At 44.6% G+C, this 23,140-nt stretch overlaps 1 protein-coding gene across 3 annotated transcripts in view; it reads left to right on the forward strand.

The window, feature by feature from the left end:
• The window catches only part of LOC306644252 (ral guanine nucleotide dissociation stimulator-like), a gene marked incomplete at its 5' end in the record, with an annotated part of 87,625 nt that extends 77,959 nt beyond the window's left edge, over nt 1-9,666 (forward strand). Inside the window, 3 exons of one of the 3 annotated variants that reach the window (XM_079111034.1) lie at nt 2,020-2,262; nt 7,913-8,027; nt 9,263-9,666. In XM_079111034.1, the coding sequence (XP_078967160.1) occupies nt 2,020-2,262; nt 7,913-8,027; nt 9,263-9,414 (510 nt within the window). In that variant the 3' untranslated portion in view covers nt 9,415-9,666. Of the gene's footprint in view, nt 1-1,757; nt 2,263-6,627; nt 6,744-7,912; nt 8,028-9,262 lie in introns of those variants that run through there. The other 2 variants (XR_013759220.1, XR_013759225.1) reach the window with 2 other exon arrangements.
• Between the last annotated feature and the right edge of the window lie 13,474 nt (nt 9,667-23,140).

The raw sequence follows: 23,140 nt of genomic DNA on the forward strand, positions 1-23,140 counted from the left end.
TGACCTGCCAGGATAGGGCACCCACGGTCATACGCAGGGCCTTACAAGAACACTTGCTCAACGAGGAGGACCCAGAGGACTTTGAACTGCTTCAGATTGTGTTGGAGCATGAGTAAGTGGGTCCATCTGATTGATGGTGGGGAGAAGGGACTTACTGTGGGCTCAGGACAACTCACCAGCCAAAGAAAGAGTGCTGTGGCCTGAAAAACAACCAGAACGTGGTGGGTCATTTGCAGAAGCAAAGTGCAATGATGGGAGTGTAAATCAGTTCTGCTGGGCCTCCCTATCCAGTGTCCTCCTCTGGACCTGATCAGGCTTTGCCAACTTCATATCCATGAGGGGCAGAGGAAATAAGCAACGCCTGGCTGTCAATTTAGGCAGCCTTTCAGGACAGTGACAAGTACTTGAGAAAAGTTCTTGAATGAAGAAATCTTGCTTTAGGCACCTGGCTTCCAATCTTCCCACTCGTGTGAATGGACACCATTTAGGTGTTTTGGGACAGAGGTCATATCTGGCAGAAACGTGTGAAGGAATAGAACACTTCACAGCTTGGGAAAGTGGCACTGGAGAGAGATAAAGGAAGGACGAGGAAAAAGAGGAAGAGGAGGAGGAGGACACAAAGGAAAAGGAGTTGATGGAGGGGAAGATGAAGAAGATCACGAACAAGACCACAACCAGAAGTAGGAGATGAAGAACAAGAACAACAATAACAACGATAATAATAAGAAAAAGTTCCAGAAACACAAGAGCACAAGACTATAACAATGAACAGATTAAATATATGATTCGTTCTCTTCTCCAAATGAGCCTATATTGATGGTTTGATCTTTGTGTCTATCACTTGTGTGCATTAGCAAATAGGATCTCTGCAGACAATTTCATTTTCCTTTCACCTTGCTGTTATCAATTTCCCCCCAAAAGTTGGTAATCCAATTTGGGGATAGGTGTATGCTAGCAAGAAGGTATTTTGGTTGTTTGTCAGAGTTTTCATTTGTGTTAAGTAATGATTACAAGAGCAAGAGGCGCTGATAGAATAATTGTGCTTATTCTTCCCGCTTCATGATTTCTCTCTTATAAACATTGCATTATTGGGCTCCACATTTCTTTTCCTCATCTGATGTTTTACAAATATTTGTCTAATTGCCTGAGACAGTGTGGTCCCATAAAGTTAAATTGAGTTTGGATAGGGAAAAAAAACCTGTAAATCCAATGGAGATTGATGAGAAGGAAATGAAGAATCAGCTGACTCAAAAAATAAAAAATAAAAAAAAAGATTCCTGAAGGCACAAGCTTCCTGTGGACATCCTCCGTCCATGCCCAGCACACCTCCAACTTATACTACCTCCCATTAGTGTCTTCATGTGTGACTGGATTATTCCACTGCGAGGTCAAAGCATCCACCATCACATGGTTTCCTGAACCCCGTGTGTGAACACTGCAGCTCCAACACAGGAGCCACTGATGGCAAATCATGATGCAAACTCCAGCATGGTCTCCGTGGCAGGTTCTACCTGAACTGAGAGGTGCTGGGGTCCAGGGTGCTTTCTGTTGGAAGCTGGTAGGTTGGCTTAGATCCTGTGCATACTCTTTCCCCAGGGAAAGGCCCTGAGGATGCCCTCGGTGGAACATCATCTAGATTGGAAGGCCCTCAGGTCCAGAGCTCAAGCCTGACCTGCCAGAGGCTGTCAGTCGTGAGGGTGTTCTGTTGTACTCCTTGAGTGTCACTCACCTTCCGACCTCTGCCCCGCCTTCTCCAGTGCTGAGGATCCCTGCTGATGGCAATGTGTTCTATGCCATCAATCCCCGCGTGGACTTTGATTTTGTCCTCAGGAAGAGACTCACCAGGAAGTGGGCCAACAGCAAGAAAAGGAGGTAACACCCACCTTACTCACTCTTTACCCCTGGTGCTCCTTCACATCCACCAGGGTGACAAAAAGCCTCAGCTCCTGGACATATGTTCTAGAATGCCCATAGAGCACCCTGACAGGTGGGGGTGGTGACAGTTTCTGGGCTCTGCTGATGTTTCCGTCCCCCACAGTTCTTGGAGTCCACTTCTTCAGTGACTCCCAGGATCCCACGAGTTGTGAGCAGCAGCTCTTCAGTGGCAGCCAGACCACTGCCCCAGGCCGCAAGGACTCCGGTACCAATACTGTCACCAACAGCAGTTCCCTACTGCCTCATTACAACCAGCAGGCAGAAGACAGCCACTTCGTACAGGTCCACCTGGAGGAGCAGACCAGAAGGGATTCCCAGCGCATCCTGGTGAGCCTGCTGGCAGAGCTGTTTCCTGCGTGCCCACTCTGTGGGAGCAGAAAGTACAGGAAACACCACGGGCTGTATTGTCCGAAAAGAAGAGAGGTCAGCTTGAAGGAGAGGTCGCCCTGAGAGGAGGGCGAGCATGAGCTTGTCCAGCTCCAGGTGTGCGTGGGACTGTGCGTTGTGGGGTTTGCAGGCTAGAAGTGTAAAAGCAAGCTCTGGGAACAGCTGCGATCAGAGAAATATCCAGGGTATAGGCTGCACTGTCTACACCACGGTATTTTTTTTTTTTTTTATTGTAAACAAATGGGATACATGTTGTTTCTGTTTGTACATGGAGTAAAGGCGTACCATTTGTGTAATCATAAATTTACATAGGGCAATGTTGTTTGATTCATTCTGTTATTTTTTCCCTTCCCCCACCCCTCCCACCACTCTCTTCCTTCTATACAGTCCTTCCTCCATTATTGCCCCCCTCCCTAACCCTAACTCTAACCCTAACACTAACCCCTCCCAACTCCCATTATGTGTCATCATCCACTTATCAGTGAGATCATTCGACCTTTGGTTTTTTGAGATTGGCTTATCTCACTTAGCATGATATTCTCCAATTTCATCCATTTGCCTGCAAATGCCATAATTTTATTATTCTTTATGGCTGAGTGATATTCCATTGTATATATATACCACAGTTTCTTTATCCATTCATCAATTGAAGGACATCTAGGTTGAGTCCACAGTCTGGCTATTGTGAATTGAGCAGCTATGAACATTGATGTGGCTGTATTTCTGTAGTATGCTGATTTTAAGTCCTTTGGGTATAGGCCAAGGAGTGGGATAGCTGGGTCAAATGGTGGGTCCATTCCAAGTTTTCTAAGGAATCGCCACACTGCTTTCCAGAGTGGCTGCACTAATTTGTAGCCCCACCAGCAATGTATGAGTTATACCATGGTATTCTTGATGACTGAGTCCTATATGTTGGCAGGTTGGAGCAGAGGAGGTGGCAGTGACTCATTTGTGTAGGAGGGGCCTTGCCACTGGAGGGAGGAATGGGCCCTCCTTAGCGGGATAAGGTGTGATATTTTGGGGCTGGTGTCACCAAATCCCAGGTATGTCAACATTTGCATGTTGGTGATTAGGGAGCTAAAGGGTTTCTTGGCAGAATTTGTGTGGAAGTGGAGTACACAGGCGAATTCTCCAGGTGTCCAGCTGTAGAGGAGACATGTTCAATGACTGCATTACAACCAGGCCATCACTGAGCCCCAGAAGCCAGGGGCTCTCGTGCCTATCATTAAGCAGTCAGGGGCTTGTGCTTGTGTCTGAGTCTGTTTTGTATACTGGCAGTCAGCTGCAAATTTTCTAGGCTATCTGCCTGATCCAACCAAATATGCAGCCTGAATCCCAGAGCTCACCTGGCATAGAGGTCATGGGCCCATTCCTCCATCTTGGTGGGACGAAATTGTGTCTGCACCCAGGCAGATTAGTCCTTTTTCCCTGAGTGGAATGTGTCCCCACACAGGCATGGCAGGTACATACAGACATTTGTACCAGGATTGGTCTAATAGCACATCACAAGACAACATGAAAATACGAGGCCATTGTCACTTAGCAGGATAACAAGTTGGCACCTTTCTATGGAGCTGAGGTGTCTCTGAATGTCCTTGAGCACTCTCCTCTGAAGTGATACTGCAAAACCCATTGTCTCATGACATTTCTCTCTAGCTGATCCAGGTGACCTACTGGGAGAGGGTCCTAGACATCATACACAGGGCCTTAGAGCAACTCTCGCTCAAGGATGAGGATCCGGAAGAGTTTGAGCTACTGCACATTGTGTCAGCACATGAGAGTAAGTGGGACGATCAGATGGTGGGGAGACATGACCCACAGTGGGCCCAGGATAATTCCCAGGCCACAGGAAGTGTGTCTTGGCTGGAAAACACAGCCAGTGTGGTGGGCTTTTGCACAAAACTAACTGCAAGGATGGTGGGCATAATATGGGCAGGTTCTCCCTGCTGCCCCAGGGGCTGCTGAACCTCCCAAAATTGTGTCCTCCTTTGGGCCCCATCAGGCACTGAAAAGCTCATATCCATGAGGCGCAAAGAATAGAGGGTACTTGCAGCTGCAGTTTGGGTCGTGGCTCACTGAAAGGAGTTCCTTTCTAGTAAGACGAGGACATCAGGGGTGACGTGTGGGATCAGCACTGATGTGGACTGAAGCAGCACCTGTTCAAATCCATGTGTGGGACATGAGAAGTCCTGCCTATTGAGAAAAATGTCCGTATTGTAGCCGCTGCTGACAGGACTCAGTCAAGAATATGGAAAAGCCAGCACACAGCCTGTGTGCATTTTAATTTCTTTTTCATTTTTGAAAATTTTCAAATCCTCTGTTCCTGGATGCCCATGTCCAGAAGAGATCAGAATATCCTCATTGGTATATCTCTTCCAGCATCAAATAAGGGCATCCTAAGCACATAGGTCACAATGCTGATTGAGAAGTAATGGCATTGCCATTTCCTCTCTTATGAGACAGACTGTCATAGCATTTATGATCCCATTCTGTCCACAGTAGATCCCACCATCTCCAGAGCACATGTGATCAGTCCTCTCACATTTTCCCGCACCAAGCTGGTTAGTTTGACCACGTCTTACACACAAGGAAGACTGAGGTCAAGATATTCCAAGGAGCCAGCCTAGGTGGCAGTGGCCAGGAATCTCAGTGGCTTGGGGGACTGCCAGGAGGATCAGGAGTCCAAAACCAGCCTCAGAAACTTAGTAAGAACCTGTGTCAAAATAAAAAGGGCTGCCAATGTGTCTGTGTGGTTAAGTGCCTCTGGGTTAAATCCCTGATACAAGATTAGTGAAAAAATAGGGAATTCCAACTGATAGGTATTAAACTGATATCAGAAATAGAAACACCCAACCCAGCATTTGTTGAAAGTAGGCTCCAGTCCAGTGGAGGATTGTGTGAAAATGATGTCCAAAGGGAGGACTAGCTGGTTGCCTGGAACCCACTAGGTATTACGGTGTGTATGGACTATGGCAGGAGGGTTGCAGTGATGCTGATCCTCCCCTAGACTTTGGAAACCTTCTTTACATTCAAAAACTTTGGGGATGTGTCCTCAATTGTAGAAAGCCTGGTTGAGTTGAAGGGGGTCACTACTACATGTACAAGCATGGACAAAATGGGGGTCACTTTTAGGCAGGCTTTCATGACAGTGACAATTCTGAAGATAGGAAGAAATTATACTTTGGCTCCTGGTTTCATAACTGTCCATTCATTGAGAACCGATTCCATGTTGGGTTGGCTGAACAGAAGCTGCATGTGGGCAGAAGTGTGTGGTCATTTGTGCTGCTCAGAGCATGGCCAACTAAGAGAATCCAGGAGAAGGAGGAAGAGGAGGAAATGCATGATCCTGAGTGGGAAGAGGATCAGAAGAGGAATTGGGATAAGAAAGAAGAAGAGGAGGGAAGGAGGAGAAGGAGAATGAGGAGTAGAAACAAGTGGAAGAACAAGAAGAATTAAAATAGAATGAAGAAAAAGACCCAGAAGGTGTAAAAGAAAATGCAGGAAAAATAGAACAAGCAGAAGAATACCAAAACAGGCAGATCATGAAGAAACACAAGACAAAGGAGAGCTTACCTAGAGAACAATCTAGGTCTTCAGGGCACAGGCCTGCTCGGGTGGAATTGTCTCCATTCCCAAATACTGCTAATGTGTAACACCTGTCATTAGTGTCTTCATCTATGAATGGATTAGTCCACTGGCAAGGTCAAAGCACCCAACATGAAATGCTTCCCAAACCCATGGGAACATTGGTGCATTAGGGAGAAATGATGAAGCACATGAGGCTTTGGGGGAAATCCTGCTGCAAACCCTAGCACTGTCTCTTGGGCAGGTCCAACTTGAACTGAGAAGTTCCTTGGTTCAGGATGCTTTTCATTGAAAGAGGTTAGTTTGGTTTAGATCCGGTGCATCAGCTTTCTCCAGGGAAGACTCATTGAGGAAGAATTTGGTTGAAGTGTGGCTGGAGTGGAGGGTTCTCAAGAATGTGGCTCAGGCTTCACCTGGGAGAGACTCTCAGGGGTAGGGGGTCCCTTGTGGTAGATTCCTTGAGTGTCACCTACCAATCTCTACACCTCTCTCTCTAGAAATAAAAGTCCTGACCATGAAGTCATCTTCTTCTCCATGAACCCTCAAAGTACTATTTTATCTTGAGAAAGAGACCCATCAAGAAGAGGGCCAAGGTCAAGGGAAAAGAGGTAAACACCCACCTTATTTGCTCTCCAGGTACCCTTCTAAATCCACACAAAGAGACAAGAAGCCTCAGTCTCTGGACACATGTTCTAGAATGCCCACAGAGCACCCTGACAGGTGGGGGTGGCCGTCAGTTTCTGGCTTTGCTGATATTCCATCCCCCTCAGTTGTCAGAATCAACTTCTGATGCCTCAGCCATGGTGTCTAACATCGGCCCAGCCTCCAGTCACACCTCTTCCCAAAGGGTAGGCCCAAGCCCATGGCCACAAAACACATGAAGAAATCCAGGGCCATCGGATGCATAATGGGCAGATGCTCACGGCCCCGGTCCAAGAAACAGGTGAAAGACAGCTGCCTCATACACATCAGGCTAGAGCAGCAGAGTGCCAAGAATGGCAAGACTGTCCTGGTAAGCCTGGTGGAAGAGGTGTCCCCTGGTGCTATCCCAGGGCAGGGAGCAAACACAAATCCCATACCATGGGCTACTCTTGCCCTCTTGAATTGGGAGTTTTTCAATGGTCAGGAAAGAGAGATGGGAATAAAGAAGAGAGAGGTTAAGGGCTTGTCCTGAGTTGAGGGAGAGTGCCACCATTTCCACCCCCATTTGTGAGTGCGTATGTGTGTTGGATGGCAGTGTGCAGACCAGAAGTGCAGGGCAGGTCTTGGTTGGAGGTGAGAAAAGGACAGCATGCAGGATGCAGGATGCAGGATGCAGGCTGCACTGTGTGGGATGGAAAATGCCGGTGCACATGGAGGAGGAGAGCAACACGTGATTCTTCCTACCCTTGAACAGGGTGCCAGGGTCTCGCTGTAGAAGCGATATTCATGTGGATGGAGCACACTCCGCCTCCAGGGAGGCGCTGTACAGGGGCCCGTTCCCATGCCATCCTGGCTGAGTGGGGTGTCCTCCTCCATCCCAGGCAGTATTGAGCCTCTGGAGGCCAGGAGCTCTCACACCTATCACTGGTCTTCTGCCTGAGTGTGTTCTGTGCTCTGGCAATCACAACCAACGTCTCTTGGGTTTCTGCCTGGGCCACCCCCAAATTCACCCTGCATTCCGCAACAGCCCTGGGAGAGAGGAGGCCACTGATCCATTTCTTCCATCGTGGTGGCACGAGAGTGTTTCTCTACCCAGGCTGTGGCGTCCTTTGACCCTGAGTGAAATGTGGCTCCGCAAAGGGCAACGGCAGGGCCAGGCAGACCATTGTAGGAGGATTGGTGTCATAGCCCTGAAGAAGGCCCCAGGCGATTACCAGGAGGCCACCCTCAGGTGGTGGAGTAGTGAGTAATGATGGTGCCCCTGTATTTAGAGCTGAGCTTCCCCCTGAATGTCCCTGACACTGTTCTTGGGTAGCCACCCCAAGGCCCATTTCCTCAAGGCCTATCTCCCATGTTGATGCAGGTGGCATGCAACGAGAGGGCTTCTGCCGTCATTCGCAGGGCCCTGGAACATCACTTGCTGATGGAGGAGGAGCCAGAAGACTATGAGCTGGGACAAATCATCTCCCAACAGCACAGTAAGTGGGACAATCAGATGGTGGGGAGCCATGTTGAGGAAGATTAATGCCTTGGTAGGCTCAGAAATTCATAGCACAGGTACACTCATCCAAACCGAAATAGAGAACAGGTACTTTGTTAGGAGAGGGCTGCAGAGACAGGTGTTCAGGAGAAGGATTCTCTGGCCATCTGAAACCCACTGGGGGTTTTTGCATCCCTGGATGCAAAATGTGGGCCTAAAGCAGTCCTTTTCCTGGTCTTTGGAATGATTGATCTCAGTAGGGCAGCATTTGGGATGTGGCCTCCCTTGTAGCATGCCTGGTCCACGTGGAGCTGGCTAGCAACAATGGCAGAACATGGCTAACACGAGGTGTCTCAGTTGGTCATACTTTCCTCCCTGTCAAACCCTTGGGGAAAATAACTTAGCAGGGGACCCCTGTTTTGGCTCTGGCTTTCATAGCATTCCATTTGGTTCTGAACTGAGAGTGTGCATAGTGGCAGAGGGTGTGGCACCTGTAAGCTATGGAGCACTTGCCAACCAGGTGACAGAATGGGATATACGGAGACTGAGAGGGAAGGAGAGAAAGACGGGAAGAAGAGGAGGACTACTACGAGGAGAATGAGGATTAAGAGGAGCCCCAGCAAAGATATATGTGTGCGGAGTGCCTCTCCCTCTTCAGGTCTTCCTCCATCCATGCCCAACCTCCTCCCATTTCCTCCAGTGCTTAGTGTTGTCTTCGTCTTGACTGAGTATTTCATGATCCCATCAGAGCACATCATGGAGTGCTTCCCCCAAAACCCACCAGTGAACCTGGCTGAACTGGGGGTGAAACCTTGAGCACATGAGTCTTTTGTGGGGGATTTCAGATGCAATCCTTAGGGGTATCCTTTGGCACATTCAAGAGGAACTGTGGGGTCTGGGGAGATAGCTCAGTCGGTAGAGTGCTTGCCTTGTGAGCACAAGGTCCTGGGTATGATTCCCAGCACCAAAATAAAAAAAAAAGAAAAAGAGGAACTCTGATCTTCTGGAGCCCAAAGCCTTTGGAGGCAACAGGCATTAGTCCTGGTGAAGTCCTAGACCTAGGTTTTCCTCCGGGAGGACGGTTGAGGATGTGTCTGGTGGTACTGGAGCTGATCTGCACAGCTCTCAGGTCTGTGGCTCAGGCCTTTCCTGGCAGAGGCCATCAGATGTTGGGGTGTCCTGCTCTGCACGTCTCAACTACCACCTACCACGCCTGTGTCTCTCTCTCCCCAGAAATGAAGATTCCTCAGAACGCAAACGTTTACTATGCGATGAATCCCCATGTCCGGAGAGACTTTGTCCTGAGGAAGAGGACCTACCCTCAGGAGGAGAATGATGACTGGATCCCTCCCCAACCTCCCTCTTATGAGGCCACTCAGGTGTGAGGTCACCGCTGGAACCTGTGGACAAGAATCTGCTCCTGTCTCTCTGGGCAGTGCTGAAGCATCACATGATCGATGATCACTGAGATGTATTTCTAAAATGTTGGCTCGACATTTTGAAGTCATCCATTCCATACATGATTTGTCCTTAGGTCTTTGTTATGTATAGTTTTAGTAACACGTTTCTCACTATAGTATATATTTGCTGATAAACTGTTTGTACTTTTTAAAATATAATTTTTCTGTAATCTGTTCTACTTTGATGATTTGAATCTACTCATTTTACCAGTAATTCCTCACGGAAACATTCAACCCTAGATGAAAGAATGTTTCATTTGATCAAAATGACATTTTGGTATTGGGAGTATGGCAGATTGCATTTTCTGACTCAATTTCCAATGGGAGAAATGGAATATTGGATCTCATGAGACTCACGCGCATGAAGACACATAAACACTCCAGCATACACACTAAGAGATAGATAGAAATGTTGATTTTGTTTGTCCTGAAATGCTCGAGAGAAAGGTTTCTGATTTCTATGATTTTGGAATATTCTTTTTTTTTAATTTATTTTTATTGTAAACAAATGGGATACATGTTGTTTCAGTTTGTACACAGAGTAACTGCATACCATTTGCATATTCATATATTTACATAGAACTCATTCTATGAAGCTAATATCACCCTCATACCCAAACCAGGAAAAGACACATCAAGGAAAGAAAATTTTAGACTAATAATCTTGATGAATATAGATGCAAAGATCCTTAACAAAATATGGGCAAACCATATCCAAAAACATATTAAGAAAATAGTGCACCACAATCAAGTGGGGCTCATTCCCAAAATGCAAGGATGGTTCAACATTCGTAAATCAATAAACGTAATCCATCATGTCAATAGACTTAAGGATAAGAATCATATGGTTATTTCAATTGATGCAGAAAAAGCATTTGACAAAATACAACACCCCTTCATGCTGAAAACACTAGAAAAAATAGGGATAATAGGAACATACCTGAACATTGTAAAGGCTATTTATGCTAAGCCCATGGCCAACATCATTCTTAATGGAGAAAAACTGAAACCATTCCCTTTAAAAACGGGAACAAGACGGGGATGTCCTCTTTCACCACTTCTATTCAACATTGTCCTCGAAACTCTAGCCAGAGCAATTAGGTAGACTAAAGAAATTAAAGGGATACGAATAGGAAAAGAGGAACTTAAGCTGTCACTATTTGCAGATGACATGATTCTATATTTAGAGGATCCAAAAACCTCCTCCAGAAAACTTCTAGACCTCATCAGTGAATTCAGCAAAATAGCAGGCTATAAAATCAACACACATAAATCTACAGCATTTTTATACGCAAGCGACGAAACAGCTGAAAGGGAAATGAGGAAAACAACTCCATTTGCAATAGCCTCAAAAAAAAATAAAATACTTGGGAATCAATCTAACCAAAGAGGTAAAAGATCTCTACAATGAAAACTACAAAACATTGAAGAAAGAAATTGAGGAAGACCTTAGAAGATGGAAAGATCTCCCATGTTCTTGGATAGGCAGAATTAATATTTTCAAAATGGCCATACTACCAAAAGTGCTATACAGATTCAATGCAATTCCAATTAAAATCCCAATGACGTACCTTTCAGAAATAGAGCAAGCAATTATGAAATTCATCTGGAAGAATAAGAAACCCAGAATATCTAAAGCAATCCTCAGTAGAAAGAGCGAAGCAGGGGGTATCGCAATACCAGATCTTCAACTCTATTACAAAGCAATAGTAACAAAAACGGCATGGTATTGGTACCAAAATAGACAGATCAATGATACAGAATAGAGGACATGGACACAAACCCAAATAAATACAATTTTCTCATACTAGACAAAGGTGCCAAAAATATGCAATGGAGAAAGACAGCCTCTTCAACAAATGGTGCTGGGAAAACTGGAAATCCATATGCAGCAGAATGAAACTAAACCCATATCTCTCACCCTGCACAAAACTCAACTCACAATGAATCAAGGACCTTGAAATCAGACCAGAGACCCTGCATCTTATAGAAGAAAAAGTAGGTCCAAATCCTCACCTTGTTGGCTTAGGATCAGACTTCCTTAACAGGACTCCCACAGCACAAGAAATAAAAACAAGAATCAATAACTGGGATAGATTCAAACTAAATAGCTTTCTCTCAGCAAAGGAAAATATCAGCAATGCAAAGAGAGAGCCTACAGAGTGGGAGAATATCTTTGCCACTCATACTTCAGATAGAGCACTAATTTCCAGATTTTATAAAGAACTCAAAAAACTCTACACGAAGAATACAAATAACCCAATCAACAAATGGGCTAAGGAAATGAACAGACACTTCACAGAAGAAGGTGTACAAGCAATCAACAGATATATGAAAAAATGTTCAACATCTTTAGTAATAAGAGAAATGCAAATCAAAACTACACTAAGATTCCATCTCACCCCAATTAGAATGGCGATTATCAAGAATACAAGCAACAGTAGGTGTTGGAGAGGATGTGGGGAAAAAGGTGCACTCATACATTGCTGGTGGGGCTGCAAATTAGTGCAGCCACTCTGGAAAGCAGTGTGAAGATTCCTTAGAAAACTTGGAATGGATCTACCATTTGACCCAGCTATCCCACTCCTCGGCCTATACCCAAAGGACTTAAAATCTGCATACTACAGAAATACAGCCACATCAATGTTCACAGCGGCTCAATTCACAATAGCCAGACTATGGAACCAACCTAGATGCCCTTCAATTGATGAATGGATAAAGAAACTGGTATATATATACAATGGAATATTACTTAGCTATAAAGAATAATAAAATTATGGCATTTGCAGGCAAATGGATGAAATTGGAGAATATCGTGTTAAGTGAGATAAGCCAATCTCAAAAATCCAAAAGAGGAATGATCTCACTGATAAGCGGATGATGACACTTAATGGGGGGGTGGGTGGGGGAGAAGAATGGAGGAAGGAGGGACTATAAAGGAATATTCTTAATTACATAAGTAGCCTTATGGATGAATCCCATGTCTGACCCACACACATCTTTACAGATAACCTAAAGGTAATTTTACACAATGTATTTAGTGCAGGTGTGTTTTGACTGTGAACACTGCCCTGCAGTCAGGTGTGGAATTTTCTTCTTGTAGATTATTTCAGATTTTGGTTTTTCAGATGAGACGTGACATATACCATACAAATGTCTTTTTAATTCTACATTTAATAATAATGACTGTCACTCATCTAGGAATCTGTAGAGCATTGAAAATGAATGAAAGCCTACTGTTGCCTGGGCTGGTGTGTAGAATCCCTGGAGCACCTGAGCATGTGTGAGGGCTGTACAGGACTTGCAACAAAGGACATGTCAAATGGTCTTGCATAAAACAGCTCCTGGAAGTGTCCACAAGAGCATAAGGACCAAGGAGAAATAGACCCCCACCCAGAAGATGTGAAGCTACCTTATAAAGGTGTTTTTGGAAGTGGGTGTATTTACATGGGCGGGAGTGAGAACCCCGGAGAATAGGAAGCACAAGGTGTCCCAGTGTGAAATTGAAACAAGTCCCAATTTGTTAGGCCCTACTAAACCACAGGCCACCCAAAAGAATTCAACTTCATTCAGGCTCCAAAGCTAGCTTTCCATCAAGTTCCAGAGAAAATGATAGGGTCCTGATTAGTAATTACCCAAAATCAAGGAGAGGAGACATCGAGCATGAAAAGTCATGCAAGGCAGCAAGAGATCCACAAAGATCAGCTATTGTAAGGGACAGCAATATAAAATGTTCTATAACTCTACAGAATTGGAAAAGATGCTTGAAAAGCTGAACGAGCAGCAAGAGCCATAAACAAACATGTCTAAAGAAGGAAAATAGAAGGAAGTTTATATGCCAGAATGAGACACTCTAGTAACAACTGGAATATTCAAAGAAATAATGGTGAGAATTTTCTAAATTTTTGAAACAACCGGTCAAAAGCATCATCAGAACAGGAGATGTTAACCTGCATCTTAGCCATTGCTGGATAAGACAAACCTAGAAACAATAAAAGAGAAATGAAAACAAGCATAGAAATAAAAGCCTCAGTAGGAAGATAAGGCAAGTGAGTGGTGAAAGCATGGTGGGTGGGGAATGAACCCGACTGCATCCAACCTCTGGGAAGGACACATTCCAAACAAGCCCACGTGGAACAACTGCAGTGGGCAACAGAGGCCACGCATGCACCAGGACACGACGGGCTTCATACCGCTTTGCTTATCACAATGCTATCAAGGGAGAAAGCCAGCAAGCTGATTTTAAATATCCATGGGCTTGGAAGTGTAATAATACTTGAAACCAACTCATGAATCCACAGACAAATGATAATTCAACTGAGAAGATTTCATCATCCACGCTTTCACACCAAACTCCTGTGTTACAATTGGAGCATGAAGCGCTTGCCTTGGGTGGAGTTGGAGGGAAGAAGTCGTGAAGGGAAATTGGGGTCCAGCTATAAGGGTTAAGGGGAGAGCAGGGATGGCAAAGAGCAAGAAGTGGCTCTCATGGGGAAGCCAGTCCAGTTTATTATCTATTCCAGGGTCATATCAAGGTACCTAGGTTCCATAGTACAGTAGCTTTGCACAAGTGCAGATCACATAACTTGCTTGCTTCTTGGAGTCCACTAGTACCCAAGGTTCTTATAACAAGGTAATGTCTCCAGGCCTCAAGGACAGAGGATTTGCAGAGCATTTCTAAGCCATTCACACAGAGCGCCTTTATCCTGAGGAGTTTGCTCCACTCAAAGGACTTTGACTCCTCTTTACGTTGAATGACCTGAAATCCCTGCAAAAGTTTCAAAATGCAGCTAAGGTGCAGGTGGCCAAGGCTGTCTCCCATTCTGTAGGCTCTCTCCTCACACTGTTGGTTGCTTCCTTTGCTGGGAAGAAGCTTTTTGGTTTGATGCCATCCCATATATTGATTATTGATTTGACTTCTCATGCTTCAGGAATCTTGTTAAGAAAATGAGTTCCAGAGCCAATAGGTTGGAGTTTAAGTGTCCACTGTCTTCTGTACCATGCAGGGATTCTGATCTAATACCCAGGTCATGATCCACTTTGAGCTGTTTTGTGCAGGGTGAGAGAGAGGGGTTAAATTTCATTCTATTACATGTGTGAATTTCCTGTTTTCCCAGCAATATTTGTTGAATAGGAGGCTATCCTTTGAACCATGTATCCTTTTGGAACCTTTGTTTAGTATGAAGAAACTATAGAGTAGTGGGTTTTTCTCTGTGTCTTCTATTCTGTCCCATACGTGGTCTTGTGTGTTTTGGGACCAATTCCATGCTGTTTTTGTTACTGTAGCTCTATAGTATATTTTCAATGGAGGAAGGGATAAAGAGAATGTGGTCTATATAAACAATGGAGTACTACTGAGCCATAAATAAGAATGACTTTATCTCATTTTCCAGCAATTGGATGGATCTGAGGACTATGCTAAGGAAAATAAGCCACCCCGGCAAAAGCCAAAGGTCAAATGCTTTCTCTTATATATCAAAGCTAGCCCATAATAAGGGGGCAGGGAGAGAGGGGAAGAATAAAATTTCAGTAGAATAGACAAGGGGAATAAAGGTAAGGGACAGGGAATCGAAAAATGGAAGACAGTGGAATGGATCTGACATGACTTTCCTGTGTACTTATATGAACACACCATGGGGAATCTCACCATCATGCACATCCCCCAGAATGGGGACTTAATTAGAACAAGATAGAGTCCACATTGGTATAATTATATCAAAATGGACTCTCCTGTGAAGTACAGCTGAAAAGAACCAATAACAAATAAAAATAAAATAATAACAAATGAGTATGAAAAAGACCCATTTTCCCTCCAGTGAGTCTCTGAGAATAGTTTCAAAACATTTTGTCTCAGTAGTTTTAAATATAATGAGACATAAACCTGTTCCTCCTTTTCTGGTAGATGAAACACACACCTGCCAAGTGAGGTATCAACTCAGCCTGACCCTCTGGGCTTCATCCACTTTTCATTGTTACAGACACCGCCACTTCATCCTCCTCCATTTCTATGCCTCCCAAGCACATTGGACATAGGCAATAATACAAATTCTGGCTGAATCAAACCAGCCACTGCATGGACATCGACAGTCTTGGACAGGGCTGATGGTGACTTTTTGTGCTCACGTTCCTGACCAGAGCATGCAGGATTTCATTCCATGAACACTGTAAAATGGTGTCCATGTGTCAGGTCCTGTGCCAGCACTGGAGGACCACCAAACCACATCAGCATCCCTGCTTTAAGAAGCCTACAGTTGGGCTGGGGAGATTGCTCAGTTGGTAGAGTGCTTGCCTTGTAAGCTCAAGGCCCTGGGTTCAATCCGCAGCACCGCAAAAAAACAAAAAGAAAAACAGAAAAACCCTACAATTGCTTAGAAACCGATGTGAAAGGAGGTGGTGCAGTTAATAAAGTTAAAGGGAAGGAGAAGGACTGAAGGTTGAGTGACTTGCCAGGTTGACGTCCAGATGTTCATCTGGGACAGAGACTTTTTGCTATGAACATTTTTTTAGGGAGACTAACTTTTTCCTGGTGGTGGTGAAGGTGCAAGACAGATTTTGATGGGACCTGTTCCATGTTGACAGTTATGTCATTGAGGAGGTGACAGGACCAATCTCGCAGGTTCTTACCACTGCAGCAGCTTGGGTGCAGGTTGTTTCTCTCGATATGTTTCAGGGGACCCCTGCGCCCAGATCAGGGGGGTGCTGTCAGATGTAGGTTCTCTGGCACCAAGGCACAGCTCCTGTGTCAGAATGTCTGGGTGTTGTGTTTTAGGAATCCTTGCTTCAGTAGGATTGCTGGGGAAGCCTACTGAGTTCAGGTGGATCCTGATGCATGACATGCCCATTTATGATCTTGAGTGAAGGACAGCGTGAAAGTGACACTTAGGCTTTCGGTAGAAAATGTACTTCAAGATTGAATTTGTATCTTTTCCCAGGCTAGTGACATGCGATATGCACGATGATATTCTTCTTTTTTAAAAAACTAGTATCCACATTTTATTTAGATGGAAATAAACTTTACAAAATTTATTTTCTTCATGAAAAATACCAGTTGTGTTTTCTGTATGATTTCCAAATAAACAAAAAAATTATTCCATTGGTTTCCAAGGTTTTGCTTATAAATCTAAACAGGACAGGAAATACACTCATGGAAAATGACAGAAGAAAACAGATAAGTCTGTTGCCAGTATGGCTGGTCTGATTCTGTCATAAGCCCCAAATGGAAGCAGGTAACATTTACCTGCTGTCAGGCTTTTGAAGCTGCGGGCTCCACACAAGAACGGAAGCAGCACCACCCACGTGTGGAACGACAGTGGCAGGCTCGTCTGTGTGAACTTTCACAGTACCCTGTTCCTTTAAGTCCACTCCATAAGGGAAAATCTACACTAAAATCTGTTGGATGAGCTTACAATTTTCCCTGGTAAAGAAGCCAGAATTAAGGACAGGTAGGTAGTGTAGAACAGGTAATCAGGTCAAATTGAGACAATGGAGGCCAGTTTGGCTCCAGGGAGTTGTTGACCACCCTGGGAGACTGGAATGTCACTGTCTTCAGAGCCCTTTGATCACAAAAATTACCTGCCTATACTACCCCTCCCTGAATTTTCGGACAGGAAGTTGTTAATTAGCGCCCCCTGGGCTGCTACCTGCCTGGATCACCCCATTTGGCCCTGCTCCCTACATATCTGCTTCCTACCTTTTGGCCACCCACCAGCATCTCCTGGGCCTGACCACTTAGGCAGAAAGGAGTGAGATAACGGTGGGACGGAGCAGGAGAACAAAGGAACTTCAGTCTGTAAAAGGGGGCAGGGCTCTCTCACTTCTTGGGATACCAGAACACCAGCCATGGCCCCCTTCTCTCTTCCGGGAGAAGTCACCATTACTACCTTTCAATGCAACCTGCTCTACGTGCTTCTCTCAGGTTCAGACTTCAACATTTGAGGAAGCAGAACTCCTTACCCATAACCAGCAGTATCAGTAATTCTCTCAATGTTCCTTACAGATCATTGTTGTTTTAATATTTTATTTTATTTGTTCTAATCATTTGCACATGACAGTAGAATGCATTTATACATTTTGATAGATCATACATAAATAGAATGTAATCTCCAGTTCTGATTTTACATATTGCAGGATCACATAGGTCATGCAGTCATACATGCACGTGAGGTAATAATGTCTGTTTCAGTCTACTATCTTTCCTTTTGCCCTACCACTTGCCCTCCCTTCACTCCCCCTTACCTAATATCAAGTAACTCTATTCTTCCCTTTCCCCCATCCTTATTGTGATTTAGTAACCATATATCAGAGAAAACTTTCAGCCTTTGGGTTTTGGGGTTTGGCTTATTTCACTTAGCATGATATTCTCTAACTCCATTCATTTACCAGCAAATGCTATGATTTCATTCTTGTTTAAAACTGAGTAATATTCCATTATATATATATATATATGTATATATATATATATATACATACATATATATCACATTTTCTTTTTCCATTCGTCTGTTGAAGGGCATCTAGGTTGGTTCCATAGTTTAGCTATTGTGAATTGAGCTGCTACGAACATTGATGTGACTGTGTCACTGTAGTGTGTTGATTTTAAGTCCTTTGTCTATAAACTGAGAAGTGGGATAACTGGGCCAAATGGTAGTTCCATTCCAAGTTTTCTTTTTAAATTATTTTTATGAACTGCATTTTGATTCATTGTACACAAATGGGCTACAATTTTTCATCCTATGGTTGTACACAATGTAGATTGACACCATTCGTGTAATCATACATGTATGTAGGGTAATAATGTCTGTCTCAGTCTACTATCTTTCCTTCTCCCACCTCCTCCCACCCCATCTTTTTCTACACCATCCAAAGTTCCTCCTTCTTCTCTTACCCCTTGCCCGCCCCCGTTATGTATCATCATCTACTTATCAGAGAAAACATTTGGCCTTTGGTTTTTTTGGCTTGCTTTCTTGTGGGGATGGGGAGGTAAATTTTTGCACTGTTTTGTGTTTTAACGTTTCTTTATTCTATTGTATGAGTTTGACTCTCTAAGTTGAAATAGAAGTCTAAAGTTTTCTACGTGTGCTTTGATTTTGTTTGTTGAACGCGCGTAGTTTCTGTTGTTGGAATTCTTTCACATAAGTGTCCATAGCTTCTATGGTGTCTGTTCCAAAGGCAGGCAAGGAAGAAACAGTTGACCCTAGAGGTTGAAGGAAACAGTCCACAGAATATGCCCAAGACTTTTGGGAATGCTAACTAGAATTTCATTTTCATTTCCATTTTGTCAAAAAATGCCATTGGCTTCTGAGTTTTCCACCACTGTATTGAAATTTCTATTTTTGGATTTAAATGTTTAATTAAGAGCTCATTCTTGACATATGAATATTCTTCTTTCATACAACTTATTTAAAGATAGAATGTGTTCTCTTTTTCCTGAGGAAAGAAATTTAGGCCTTCTAAAAGTTGACTTTTACTTTTTCATTCTTTGTTTCCTTCATATTGAAACATTTGTAATTAAATCATCTGTGAATGCAAAAGAAAGGCTAAGATGTTGAAAATGATACTTATCTTCTATGTGGTCCCCACCCATTCCTATCCGACTCCCCTAGTTTGCCACCCCCATGTAACCATCATCCTAAATCCATACTTGTCATTTCTTTTCCTTGTGTGAAGGGTCATCGCACCCATAAGTATCATTTAAAATATTTTTTCCATGTTAGTTTTGAACTTCATGAAAAGGATGTCTTGCTGTTTCTGATGTGTTAGGGCTTTTCTTCATATTTTCCTAAAGCTCAACTATATCCTTGCACTTCACCATGATTGCTGTAGACTGTTACATTATATTTAACGGAACACCATTCATTCTTGGACTACACTGTTTATTGGCATTGGTGTCATGCCCGAGTCATGCAGTTAGAGTCAATTAGAGTACTTGGCTCTGAACTTTATAATATCTATCTCTTTATGCATGTGCAAAGATCCTCTCAGGAAAAATGGTGAAATTGCTGTATCGAAAGTTATATGACAGTTGAGCTGTTGGAGATAACGCCAAATGGCTTTATGAGGAGTGGTAAATTCCTTTCACTTCAACTAGTAATGGGATGCTGTGGATCCCTAGGCTCTCCAGCACCAGGTTTTGTCATCGATTTAAATTTTTGACACTAAGTGTAAAAAGGATATTGTCCAAAAAATATTCTGCTCCTCCAAACTCTGCATTTCTTCTCTGAAGTTCTCCAGGTCTTGAGTGACTTGTGTTGCTTTCGTGGGAGCAGACTCCTCCTCTGTAGCATTGGGATCTGGCTCCATGTCTTCCAGTGTCTGTACTCATCTGTTTTCTCTCTACCTCCTTCATGCTGATTTTTTAAATCTTCAACTTGTGCTTGGAAAGTTCTAGTTTGTACTCTTACAACTTGATTGTGAGTGGGAGCATTTCACCCACCATGTACCCAATCCTTCCAGGGAGCAGAGAGAGAGGACTTCTCTGCTCACCTGACCTTGAGGACAGTCCCAGTGTTGTCAAATCTCATGCCACAAAAAGTGCCATTAACCACCGTAGACCCTGGACTTTGGAACCACAGGAGACATGGGTTTGAGTGGGTAGGTAGGGCAACTGAAACCTTGCATGAAAATTTAAAAAATGTTTATCGATTGGGGTGGGGTGATTTTTTTGTTATAAATAGAAAATAATGGACTTGACTATTATATTAAAATCTAGATTGTCAAAAAAAAATCTAGATTGTCCTATAGCCTTGTCACTAAGATGTTCTCTCATTTGCAGTGTTCTTGGAAATGAGATAAGGACTTTTATTCCAACACTTGTTGGAATTAGAGATCTCACAGGATTCTCAGTGTGTTTTGTGCAGAAGTGGGAAGGGCTGGCTTCCCTCCTCGGGAATGTGACAGAACCACACACATTCACCTCACAGGGAGCAGATGTTCATTTCAGTATCATTAAAGTGTGTAATGTAATGACACGTTCCTGTCGGGGGTCACAGGGCTTTCTGAAAGTCAACTTGAGGGCATAGGGGTGGTCTTGGAATCATCTGTGTGGAGCACTGTGGTACCTTTTCTTAGACCACTATGGGCAGCACCTCATAGGTCAGGGCCCAGTACTTTAAATAGTCAGCTCTTAGGTGCTGCCTCATGGAGTGGCTGCCATATTCTTGGCGATATTCAGGGAGCTGCCAATCTCCATGGTGTAGGGTACCCGTGTGTGGGCTTGCCAGCTGACACATTTTGGGGTCTCCACTTGGTGAGAAGAGGCTAGGAGGGGGCTGAGTGCTCCTTCAAGGCTGGAGACCTGTTACCCAGGCAATCTTGGCATGCCTATGTAGCCCTCCACCTCCGAGTTGGCCTCTAATACACTGATGGTCTTGGGGCTCAGTGCTCATCTCTTGTCTTCATATACGTAAGCGAAACCAAGACTGGGAAGGTTACATTTAAGTGACTTGCCCCGTGTCTCCCTGTTGGTCAGTGAGGGGCCAGGGACTAGAACCCAAGCCTGAAGGGCCACAGTGGCAAGAGCAGAGATGGTCAAAGGAATCTTCATCAGGACTCACCAAGAAACTGGCAAGAGGAAAATGGGGATGGGAAAGTTGTGGCCCTCAGTCATGGAGTCTGTGGTTTCTAGTGTATTTGTCCCTCACCTCTGCGAACCACTGGAGGCGGCTTCCTTCTGTAACTCAGTATCAGGAAAGATTTTTTCTTTTCTCTCCTGCCCATATTCGGACATGCAGAATGCGTCCCCTGGCCCACACCAGCTCAGCACCTCGAGGACAGGTGTGGGTGTGGAGAATGGCAATGCAGTGGTCTCTGAGGTGAGGTCCTCTTCATGTTGCCTGTCTGGCTGCTCCTCTTCTCTTCCAGTTCATGTTCTCCAGTCTTTCCACAGGCCAAGCTCCTTCCACAGCATCCTCATCTTACCCTCCTTCCCTTGGTATCTGAAAAGCAGTAGCACACACAGCAGCTCAGCAAAGGAAGAACAGATGGAACCTGTCAACAGGGCCCAAGAACCCCTCCCACCATTGAGCAGAACAAAGACTGTGCAAACAAATTCTGCCAAAGAACAGAATCGACTTAGGTGAGCTTTGCCTGCTGAGGCTTCTGTTGAAATGCCCGGCATGCGGCCCACTGTGGCCCTTGCTTGCCAGTGTCAGGCATAGCAAATCAGTGCCTGCACTCGGTTCCCAACACTGACTGCTAGCTGACCTCAGTGGGCACTATCCATGGCCTGTGTAACTGTACAGCCACAGACTTCAGGGCTTGTTTAGTAAAGCAGAAGCACTTCAGAAATTTGAGCCTTCTCTTACCAGCAGCTATGGAGAAGACCACCGAAGAATGCTACCCATGGGACCAAGGAACTCCTGTCTGATGAAAACTGACATTATTAGCCAGGACCCCAAACTCACATGAGAATAAAATACTCTGAGACTCTGAATGTATCCATCTGCTATAGGAAAGTCTCTCTCTCTCTCTCTCTCTCTCTCTCTGAGTGTGGCCTGTTTGAATCTGTTTATGTGCTGTGAATTGACAAGCCCCAGAGCAAATTACTCTGTGACACCCAGGACACCATCCTACACAATGTGCGTGAGAGAAACTGATCTCAAACTTGCCTCTCAAAGTCCCTGCACAGTTTGTTGGTCCCCTTGGTATGTTTCTGCACAGATAAGAGTGGGAAGTTCCTAGAGATTGAGCAGAGGCCCAGTCCTGCCAGCCAACCCATTCCCACCCTTGCAAGAAGTGCAGCTTAATAAACCTGCTGCTGCTGCTGGCTGCCCCCCACCTCCACCACTGCCCAGTTCATGGAGCGTGGCCAGAATGAAGTGGCGGGGGAGCCTCACGTTCCGTAAGTCATCTCAGGGCCTGGAGCGAGGTAACAGACCTGAGTACTGAGCCTGCTTGGTGTCCTCGCTCAGCCTTCCCGCAGGCTGGAGAATAGCCACTCCACCAAGAGCTGGCTCCCTCTAGGAGCTTCTGGGAGCTCCTGCTAGAACACCTCACTGCTGCTCGGAGCGTCACTCAGAAATTGTGTTCATAAATCATCACATTTTACACTTCTGAATAAAATTTCTAATTCTTAGAGCAGTGCTATCACTAAAGGAATACCTCAATCATGGAATATCACCATACTCAGACATCAGGTTAAGCAGACAGCGCCTGTCACTGAGTTTATCTTACATCAGCCATTCTGTGCTTCTCGGGAAAAGACCAGACAATTCTGGAGGCCCCAGAGCTCAGCATCCTCATGTTTTGCTGCCATCAGCAAATCTTTTGGGTTTCAGTCAGTCTGCTCCCAGCTCGAGGTAAACCTCATTTCCTACCCAGTGTCCTGGAAGATCCTTTGAAAATGAAAGTTAGACATACCCTTCCTCTCCCAAATTCTTAGAAAACCTCAGACTCACCCACCATCAAAGCCCTGATTCTCAACATGGCTTTCCAAGCAAATACGCTCAAAACCATCCCTCCATACTCCTTGCTCTATAGCCTCTGGGCCTCTGACTGACCCACCACTGCTCAAATCCTAAGCCCATGCTAACCCTAAGCCTGACCCTCATAAACCAGATCTCTCAGAGCATGTTTTGTACTTGGTCCAGTGAGGTTGGCCGTACTTCCCTTCCATTGCTTGTCTGATACAGGTGTACTTTCTGGAAAGAGTCAC

This window comes from Sciurus vulgaris, assembly GCF_902686455.1.
Source record: "Sciurus vulgaris genome assembly, chromosome: 14".
NCBI classification, from domain to species: Eukaryota; Metazoa; Chordata; class Mammalia; order Rodentia; family Sciuridae; genus Sciurus; species Sciurus vulgaris.